Source organism: Thalassophryne amazonica, chromosome 21 (genome assembly GCF_902500255.1).
Source record: "Thalassophryne amazonica chromosome 21, fThaAma1.1, whole genome shotgun sequence".
Classification (NCBI taxonomy): domain Eukaryota; kingdom Metazoa; phylum Chordata; class Actinopteri; order Batrachoidiformes; family Batrachoididae; genus Thalassophryne; species Thalassophryne amazonica.
Genome location: NC_047123.1, coordinates 29,977,471 through 29,988,633, shown reverse-complemented (window position 1 = coordinate 29,988,633; position 11,163 = coordinate 29,977,471). Strand labels below are relative to the sequence as shown.

Sequence of the window (11,163 nt, the reverse complement as noted above, 5' to 3'; positions counted from 1 at the left end):
AACCACAAGGCATGTGTAACACCACATTTATACAGACACTCCCTTCCAGGCGCCAAAAATCAAGTTTCGATCTTCCTAAATCCTTGTTATAACCCCCACCCCCCACAATTCACTTTATAACAATGTTCCAATTTTACTTCGTTCCAATAATGCTGCACTGCAAGGCTTCCAAACCTGATTACTGCAGTGTGGGCACATTAAAAATCTGACACTTGCATAATTTCACACTTGCCTGAAATTGCATTTTGACATTTATTTTCTTGTCTTTGGCAATATGAAATTGATTTTTTTTTTTTGGGGGGGGGGGGTAAATTGGGTTTATTCTCCCCTTCCCTTTCAGCCAATCTGTCCCAATCAAAAAATGGAAAGCTTTATTCAAAAACCTGTGTGGTTTTGTTCCTTCCTATAACTAACAGATCCTACCGCCGTTGGACTGCAACAAAATGCAGCACCATTAAGTTAAGTGTTTCCTGTTTGCGGCCTCTGAAAGCAGAGAAATAAGTCAGAGCAGACCCACGTTGTTGCAAAAAAGAAAAAAAGAAAAAGAAAAAGAAAAAAACATGAAACACAAAGCAAATTCAAGCATGCATACAATTTCTGCTGAAGTGCATGTGACCTTTGTTCAGTTTGCTTGCTAACAACAAAAGCATCGAAGCAAAACTGCCTTTGCTGCGATTAGCGTAGATCGGAAACGTCTGGGTGAATCCACTGATTTGGGAGACCTTTAAAACTTTGAGATGTTAGATCACGCGCGAGTCAGCTGCTACTGCACTCTCGTAAGGTTTGACAGGCGTATAAAACTGAAAAACAAACAAAAAAACAAAACAAAATATAATCTGTTAAGAACATTACTCGCCTTTTATCAAGAGAAACGCACAGCATACTCAAACAGGAATCCAGCATTTGTAACACTTCAGCTCCGGTGTGGTTGCCGAGGACGACCGGGCGAGGATGAGAGCATCGACGGACGGAGTGGCACTTGTAATGGAGAAAATCGGGCGAAAAATTGTAAAGAAGCAAGACAACAGTGGCGCGTGATCGCACCGTCTTCGGAGAAGACTTAAGTTTTCTGCTTCTGGGAATTCTGCAGCAGTTGGCAGTGCACCTGGAGAAGAGAAGCTCTGATCTGCACAAAGATGCTCCTGTGCAATTTGAGGTCAAGCTTGGTGCCGATTTGCGCAGGTATAACTCGCAGTTTTCCATATGATGGCTCATCACAGCTCGTATATATAACTCGGAGGAAACTGGGAAAATTACTCAGCGTTCCTCACCATAAGTCAGGAAAGACTGGTTTAACTTAACAGTTGTGAATATTTTCTTAATTTTTCGGAATTCTGTCGAACTCCTGGGACAGCTTAACTCGCACTCAACTCGGAATAATTCGATGCAAAATCAGCGCAACTCTGCTGAACTCCAGACAACCTTGCTTCAAAGACGTGCTGGAGTTTCTCCAAAGTCATAATCTGGATCAACTTGAGTACTCCAGCTTGGCACCCAGTTAGTTAGGAGTTTGGCCAAATTCACAGAAATTTTTAACAAAACTGGTATGAGTTTAACAGAAATTTCACAACCTGACTACGCTGACTAGTATGCCAAGTTCTGAGTTATTTACATGAGTTTTCCTAAATCGCTACTCGGGAAAACTACACCAAACTGACCAACCATGAAAGCTGCAGATATGAAGGACGCTGAAGCAAAAATTGGACACAGATCAACCACCTGCGCAAAATTTGAGGTGCCAATGGAGTGATTTGTTCCGAGGGAGAGGTTTGGAGAGTTAAACAGCGCGCACTCGTAGCGCCGATTCCCTCACTCGCGCAGAATTAAAAGCATGCATATCTTTACAGGCTTCAGTCCTGCAGGCTGAGGCAGATGATGGAGACAGAGCAGCAAGGACCTGCTGCTTCCCCCTCAAAACGACAGGACGGGAAACAAAATCGGCGCACGCAAATCCATTTCCAATGGAGCACGTACAGCCAAACAGCCGCTTGCTCGCAGCAGAATCAATCACGCCACAAAAATAACCCAAACGCACGCATTCCAAAACAACACATGAGGCGATACAAACACACAGTCATACTATAGCTTTTCTGTCCCCCGTCCAACTTACAAGGTTTTAAAAAAGAAACAAAAATAAACTTCACAAATATTTTCTTCTCAGTCTTTTTTCCTCTTTTTTTTCCTCTCACCCAAACCGCACAGCTTCCTTGATTTACTTGGCGTTCGTTTACTTGAATTCCTGTGTTCGGCAGGATGATTTGGTGTGGTGCCGCGTCCTCTGCTTTTTTGGAAGCGCATCCTTGATGGAGTGACTTCGCATCTCACTTCCTGGTCAATGCACTCGATCTGAACTTGAAGGTCAAAAAGGCCATCGATTCCCAGACAAGGTCATCCCAGAGACCGCCCTTGCTTGCCCTCCCCCACCCCTCACTCCTCACCTCAAAAAGCACCAGGAGCCCATTCATGAGAACATCCTGAGGTGCTTCCACAGTTGTCCAGAGAGGTCAAGGACAAAAATGGTGTGTTTGCATGTCTGTGCATACGTATGTGCATACTCTGCATGTTAGTACGCAGAGGTGTGTGCACGCGCGTGTGAGTACGTGTCCGTCTGAGCCAAGACTGTGAAGCCAATAGTGTTCTGAGGTGAGCAGCACCCACTGTCCTGTCCTCCTCCGTCCCCTCTTCTTTCCTCTAGCGGAGCCACAGTTTGAGCCGCAGCGCGTCAACACCGTTAAGGTAGTATCTGAAGAGCCTCTTGTCTCTGACAAAACCCAAGTTCTCATATAGCTTCAGCGCTGACTTGTTGGTAATCTCCGTCTCCAAAACAACCTGAGGAACAAAAGTGAACAGATGAAATAATCATACAATGGTTATCCTTTAAATAAATAAAAAATACTTGATGCTTCATGATTTTATATTAAAGAACTATTAATTCCCAAAGATAAACCTTTCATGACTGTTTATTCAGTGAAATATTGTCCCAGAAATAACTTTTTGAAGATATCATCATTTTAAGACTGTTTGATGCAACCAATAATGCAAGTACTCTCTATTAAAGCACCCTCAATATAAAAAAATCTAAAACAACAAATAGTCTCTGTTAACAAAAACTGCACTGAAAGTTGATTTGAGCAGTCAACACACTGGCTTGTTTGCATTAACATGCCCTCTTCTCTCATTTGCCGTAATGTTCCCACAGAGGAGGAGTTGTGGGGTGTTGTGTAAAACAAAGTTTGGGGGGATAAATACTGTTCCCAAATTTTATACTGAAAACCATGCTGTTTATTCTGGAATCATATTGGGGACATTCCTATGTAAACCAAAAAACAATAAACAAAACAGGTAGGGATGCACCAATACCACATTTTGTCCATTCGTCGATACGGAGTACCGATACAAATGACACCATTACGGTTTTATGATGACTTCGAAATCATGTTTTATTTCATCAGTTGTTCCTTACTATTTGACAGTAACTGTTACCAATATCATTAGCTTTGTTTTTATTTTCAAACATTTCATTTAAATCATTTAACTTCACTTTTTGACTACAACAAATTGTCCTTTAACATTAACTGTGTGTTTCTTAACAAACATAACACTGCCAGAAATCTCACTGAAAGGTAACCTGTGGACTTCAGCACTACAAAATATACATCAGGAACAGAACTGAAACTGTCCATGACTAACTTTACTTATGTCTGTGAGGACTAAAAGCCTTTTTTGAAAATGTGAGGGGCAGATTCATTTTGATGAAAAGAAGCTTCTCTGTGTTATCTGCTCTTTCTACAATGTGAGACACTGAGCTAAACAGTTTTTCAATCTTCACACTATTTTTTTTTTTTTTTACTTTTAATTAAATACATACCGATAACAAACACAAATACAAACCATATTTTTTTTCCCCCCAAAGGTGGAACATGTAATATTGATGAGCACAGCATGCATGCACACACACTGTTGTGTGGCAGCTCCGCAACACTCAGAGGCAAAACGAAGTAATTTTAACAATTTAGTTTTCTTGGTGGATCAGGGAATAATTTCTCTCACATTTAGACAGAATTGCCCGTTGTCTGTGGTAACTGAGCCGTTAACAAGGAGCAGTGATTCTTTTAACAGCTTGCCCAAATTGGGGCTCGCGGAGGGTCCGAACGCCCCACGGACATTCCAAAAATGGATTACACACCTACAATCGGCCTGGACAGCCACACCAAGGGCTGAAACTCACCAACCTGATGGACAATCTCGGCTGCTAAAACCCTGATCTGAGTTCTGACAGAGGAACTAGCACAATGTGCAGAACTCATGGAGGAACTTTTTTTTTCAGCCACACGAGGAATTAAAGTATTTTCAGATGTTTTCCAAACTCGGGAGGCTTTGTGTGGCTTATTTTTCTTCAAGCTCGTATGATGATGAATTCCACCGAAATGAAAAGGTAAGACTTTTTATTTACTGTGTGTGTGAAATGGACAGCAGCTTTCAGCCAGCCAATCAGTGGACAGCATTGATGGACATATTTGACTTATGAGTAAGTTACATGAAAGCCTGTAAAAATCCATAAATTAGCCGCATCATTGTTAAAGCCGCAGTGTCCAAAATGTATGAAAAAGTATCGGTTTATAGTCCAGAAATTTCAGAACGTGAAAATTCCACATTGAGAGGTTGACATCACACTGCTGTAAAGTGGTATCGAGTCATGAAGTATCGGAGACATTTTATGATTACAAATACGAGTAAATGAAGACGGGATCTGGCCGATACCAGATCCTGGTATCGGTATTGGTGCATCCCTATAAACAGGCCATATCAAGATCAGAAAATGACTGAGCTAAATTCCACATATTGTGCGATTAAGCTGATACAGACAGTATTGGGACAAGCCTACCTATGGTGTATCCAAACTTTTTCATAAAGCTGTAGATAAGGACAGGTGAGTGTCAGTCCTGCACTAACAATACTGGAGCCTAAACTGTTGAGCCAATGAGTGTGGCTGAAAAGGGAAAGTCACTGGCCAGGAACAACACTGTGCACTGAAAACAATACTTTATGCATCGTTAAATTTCTCATTTAATAAAATCTGAAGGGGAAACGTTAGTGTTTGAAATGAATTTTGTTCTGGGCTATATACGTGTAGGTGTCTTACCTCGTCACAGTCCCCATCCACCATGGCATAGATAGCCTTCTTTACCAGGTTCGTACCTGAAAGAGAGGCCAAAATCAGCCACAGGCAGCACATAAACCAAACACAAAAAAAATACAACTATATTGACTATATTTAAATGATATAAATGATATAACTTTAGTGTGCTGTAAAAATTAGACTTGAAACGTTTCTCTTGTCTAAATGTATTTTTTGCATAAACATGTTTGGCTGTCAAAGAAACAAACAGTTCCAGCTTCTCTGTACTTGTCTTACCGATGCTTTTCCTTCTGTGTTTAGAGTCCACAGCCAGCATAGCGATGTAGCCACGGCGGAACATCTTCTTGTGCATGTCAAGCTTACATACAATGGCGCCGACGCACTCCTGCTCCACCATGGCCTGTGATGGACACACACAAAAACAGACTCCAACTCTGAAACCGTCAACTGGGGTATAAGCCTAGCAACAGCTCAGCTCATCGTGAATCTTCCACTGATGCTCTTCAGTGACCCTTGACCTTTGCTCCGTGGCCCTTTTTTGTTATATGCACTGTTCCAGACAAACTGGAAATGGAAAGTATACAGGCTCGAGGCTAAAAAGCTACACAAAGAAAAGGCAGCATTTCTACTATGTTAAAAACCTTCAAAAATGGTATACTCTTGTTTTCGGCTGCAATCACGAAACAGTCACAAAAAGTGCAGTTTTTCTGGTTCCCTTTGGGAACAGGAAGACAAGGCAAATGGGAGAGGTTGTGTTGGTAAATTTTAGCGAGATTAAAAGTGAATAATGATGCTGGGGCTGTCGCAGAAGTACGTCATATGCTCTTTCATTTAACCCCTTTATCGCCCACCCTCAAACGAGACTACAGTTCCCTATTACATGATTAATCTATTAGTTAATTGACAGAAAACAATTTTCAACTATTACATTACTCAAGTCTTTAAAAATCACATTTAAATTTCTTCCAGCTTCTAAAATGTGAAAATTAGACATGAAACAATTAACCATCAAAATAATCAGTAGTAAGTCCCACACAGGTCCTGAGGCCCACTGGGTCAGAGTGTGACGCAGATAAGCATCTACGACTCCACCTAGAGGGAATGCCAATCTATAGTGGGTTACTTCCTTAGCTATGGCTAGTACCCATTTCTGTCAGCTTTTCTCTTTCATGCATAGAACAAAACACATCAGAGTCACTTGACGTGAACAATTTGGGTTGACTAAGTTTCCACATCCTGAACATTCTTCCTGAAGGTTTTACTTTGTATGTTGCACAATCACAAAACTATACAGCTGTGAGCAAGAGCATAAAATGATACCCCATTTCTGCTATACCAACTGCTTCAACGAGTAATGAATCATTAATCAACAACTATTTTGATAAATCGATTAATAATTTTTGAGTCATAGGGCGTGATGTAGGGTTTGACCTGGACAAACACATTCGCACCCACACGTACACATATGAATGATTTAAAGTTTCCAATTCATCTAACCTGCATGTCTTTGGATATGGGAGGAAGCAGGGAACCCACACAAACTCCACAGGTGAAAATCGATCCCATAACCTTCTTGCTGTGAGGCAACAGTGCTAACCACTATCCTCCCTGTCCTTCTTACAACACTTTTTCTTGAAATGACTTAGTTTTTCAGCTCTACTCTAAAAAACATCTGCTGCAATCTAACCAACTGATACACAAAAGTCAGTAAAAGCTGGATCAAGCATGCTGTGAGATGCTTGTTTTAGAGGTGCTGTCAAAAACCCGGGTCCAATAATATCTTCAGGTAACCGTGTGTCCATTTGGTAGAAGATACATAAACGACACTTTATTTAAAAGAAAACTCACCAGAAAGCAGAGCTGGGGCCAGTTGTGGATGAAGTACCTGTACGTGTAAATCGAATAAGGCTCAGACAAGTCCTTGGTGATCAGTCTCATGATCCACGGCATCTGGAGCTCGGACTCGTAGCGGACGTACCGGATACCGTGACTCTCCTCCGCCGCCCCGCCGCTCAGGTTCAGCCGCGCCAGCTCAGCCGCAGGCGGCTGCCGCTCCGGCGGAACAGCGGTGTTCTCGTCTCCGCCGGGCACGGCCGCGTCCGGTAGCTCATCGCACGGCGATCTCGGGGCCTCCGCGTGGTCGAAGTCCTCCTTGCCTTCGTCCCCGTGCTGGCTCTCGGACACCTCAGTTCTTGTGAAATCCAGCAGCCCGTTGACGCTGTTGTTAATCAGTGGAGAGTGAGTGCCGTTTTTGGAGAAGGGGCCTTCGTGTTGGTAATGCTCGCTATTGTTTCTGACGACCGGAGCCTCCTCGCTGCCGCTGTCACAGTTGTCCACGGATGGTCTCGGATTGTCAGGCCGGTTTCGTGGGTGTTGGTGGCTGTCACCGTCCCCAGACGGACTGGCTAAGCCGTTTAGCTGCTGCTGCTCCCGGGCTTGTATTTTAAGGTGCAGCGCCGCCGGGCTAGCTCTGGCTAGCATGTTTTTTTGCTTCTTCTTCACTGACCGTTTCACTTCAGTTGCCCTCAACAACTTTTTCCCCGTGGCCGCGGGCGCGTAGTCCTCCCCGTGACAGGCCGGCGCCCCGTGTCCCCCCGCGGCCTCCCTGCCTCCTGCTCGGGGGGAAGGAGAAATTTCAACCGGGGATACGCTACTAGGCCCAGGCGGCACTGTGGCCATCCCCCCGCATTAAGGTGGAAATTCACGCTTGAGATAAGTCGAACACAATCTCATCCACACGGTGAAAGGTTAAACCAACAACACACAAGCCACCGCACCGAATATTGTACAAATCCGAGAAGTTTAGAAGCGAAAATATTTCCGCTCACGACGACCGCCGCTGCCGCTTTCTCCTCGGTTTCCTTGCTGCCGCAAAGTGCTGTCGCAGCAAACGCCATTGCAACGGTAGCGACAGACGTTTTACGACAGTGCTGTTACTCAAAAAGCAAAAAGCTGATTTTAAAAATATTTTCTTAAAGATGTACAAACTGTTTAACATCTATTATACGTCACAATAGATTATTTATCTGACATTACTCCACCAGTACCGCAGTACAAACTAAAATGCCAATTTCACATAAAATAAATCAATAAATGTTTATTAAAATATCAAAAGCCACCACTTGTTCTTTTAACTGCCATTGTTGTAAGCTGCATTCAAACTTTTTTTTCTAGCACTTTCCTCTAAAGTTACTTTGTAAAAGTGCTTTGTATGCTCATGTTATTTTTGCCTGGTCCCATATTATTATTTATTTGCTTAGTTGAAAAAGAACAAAGTTGAATAAATGTATCCGTAGTCACTGTCAGTATTGTTTTAAAAATAATAAATAACCTTATTTTTTGTTTGTTTTTAAACCCTCGAAACGATTTTATTTAAAATAACTTAAATAAAAACAAGATAGGGGCAGAGTTACCCGATATTATTATGACACCTAAATGTTATTTTAAGCATAAAATAGACAAACGGGAACAAAAGTCACATTTCATCTAAACACTTTTTTTTTTTTTTTTTACAAAAATAAATAAATATTTTTATTTATTTATTTATTTTTTTTTTACAAAAACGAAACAAAAATCATTACTTCAGTCTCCCAGTAGATGTCGCTAGCACATTTTATCTTCCCAGATCAGGTTGTGGGATCCTCCTACTGCGAAAATAAAATAAAATAAAATAAAAAATTTATTCATTCAAAGAACCCTTGGCGTAACTCCGCAGCACAAGCATTTAACTAATATTTTTGTGTGAGTCTTCATCCATTTACTCCACTACTGCAGAGAACTTCTTTACCTTTGACTTCACTATTTGAGATTAAAGTTCGATTTTCCTCCAGTGGAACTTTGAGAAGTGTTCAGATGCACTGGACAGAGTCTGAAAATGAACAAAAATTTAATTCCACAATATGACACAGTTGTCAAATTGACGTTTGTGTGCTTTGAAAGTCATTTTATGGAGTAGTTGTCTCATTTATGATTTTGAGCCTTATTAAAAAGTGAATTGGTTGTTGAAGCAGTTGTTTCATTTCTGGTTTCAAGTGTTTTACAATACTGTCAGAGGTAATTGTTTCATTTGGAGTTTTGAGCATTTAGAAAGAATGTTTTAATATTCCATTATTTATACATTCATTATTTATTCGTTTATTTTGGTTGCTGATGCTTCTATAAACTATTTATTATACGCTGTCATCACATATGATTATTCATATACTACTACTCTTACTATTAACATTAGTATTACAACCATCACCACACAAGGAGAATGAGGTCTGTTGACCTCATGTCTTCTTTTGCACCTTATCTGTTTACTTCACATTTTTATGTTTTTAACTGTTTGTGTTTTTATTGTACTTTGTGGTATTTAATGTACAGTGCACCCAGAAAGTATTCAGAGTGCTTCAATTTTTCCATATTTTGTTATGTTACAGCCTCCAAAATGTAGTAAATTCATTTTTTTGCCCCTCAAAATTCTACTCACAACACCCCATAATGACAACATGAAAAAGTTATTTTTTATTTTTGAAAATGTATTAAAAATAACTAAGAAATTACACTTACGTAAGTATTCACACCCTTTGCTCAGTACTTTGTTGATGCACCCTTTGGTAGCAATTACAGCCTCAAGTCTTCTTGAATATGATGCCAGAAGCTTGGTGCACCTATCTTTGGGTAGTTTTGTCCATTCCTCTTTGCAGCACCTCTCAAGCTCCATCAGGTTAGATGTGAAGCTTCGGTGCACAGCCATTTTCAGATCCCTCCAGAGATGTTCAATCAGATTCAGGTCTGGGCTCAGGCTGGGCCACACAGAGTTGTCCTGAAGCCACTCCTTTGATATCTTGGCTGTGTGCGTAGGGTCATTGTCTTTCTGAAAGATGAACCATCGCCCCAGTCTGAGGTCAAGAGCGCTCTGGAGCAGGTTTTCATCCAGGATGTTGCTTACCATAATATTATACAATGTTGGTATCATACTGTAGTAACATCCAGGTAGTGATTTTAAATTAATTCAGTTTTTTACTCCACAGGTGTTGCAGCAGTCTTCCTGTCTTTCATTATATTTACTTTGAAACTTACAGAAAACATTTAATGCTCATGGTAGTTTTTCAGTATGCAGAAAACAGGGAATAAGATAATAATGATGCTGATGCTGCATTTCCACCGACTTACCTTCCTTCCATTCTCAGATCTGATAGCCATGGTCATGGGATAAAACATTGTCATTAAGACATGTGTGGATCATTCATATGCACATGAGATTTTCATTCTTTTCTCCCCCAGAGAAATAATTTGTACAATTTAAAGAAATGTGCACACACATTAATTTATGCTGACAAAGTGACACAAAAGTGAGACATCAGAACTTTATCCTTGGTGGCGCTGTTGCTCCATTGTATCCCGAGGCATGTCCACATACTCAGAGGATCCAGCCCAACTGTGCATGCTTCCTCACAAGCATGCCTGCAGAGTTTTATCCAAAAAACAAAATAGAAACAGACAGTACAATGCATAAGACAATAGGGGAGACCAGGCACGACTGCAACCTATTTTGCTTTAGTGCATGTAAATGGGTAACAAAAAGCCTGCGAGTTAGAAGAAAGTAAAAGTTAATTAAAAGAATGGATAAAATGTGCGGCTGGGGGTGGTGGCAAAACAGCTCCTCAGTACTGCAAATCAGTGACGGCAAACCCAAAATACTGTTCAGCAACATTTTGAAACCTGTTTTGCAACACTGCCTGAGTTTGGATGAAAAAAGACACACTGAACACTGGCACCTGCTGGACAATTCATGAATGTGCATCCATATGAAATGATGCGTGCGCATGTACAACCCCTGGCAATAATAATGGAATCACCGGCCTCGGAGGATGTTCATTCAGTTGTTTAATTTTGTAGAAAAAAAGCAGATCACAGACATGACACAAAACTAAAGTCATTTCAAATGGCAACTTTCTGGCTTTAAGAAACACTATAAGAAATCAAATCAAATCAAATCAATTTTATTTATATAGTGCCAAATCACAACAAACAGTTGC

General features: G+C 41.0%; 1 protein-coding gene across 1 annotated transcript; it reads right to left on the bottom strand.

Annotated features, from left to right (window-relative positions):
• Positions 1-297: 297 nt before the first annotated feature.
• On the bottom strand, positions 298-8,047 carry naa30 (N-alpha-acetyltransferase 30, NatC catalytic subunit). The gene is made up of 4 exons (XM_034162407.1): positions 6,989-8,047; positions 5,417-5,540; positions 5,144-5,199; positions 298-2,829 (listed from the first exon to the last, which is right to left on the bottom strand). The coding sequence occupies exons 1-4, from the start codon at positions 7,817-7,819 to the stop codon at positions 2,692-2,694; spliced, it is 1,149 nt and encodes a 382-aa protein (XP_034018298.1). The 5' UTR covers positions 7,820-8,047; the 3' UTR covers positions 298-2,691.
• Positions 8,048-11,163: the final 3,116 nt, after the last annotated feature.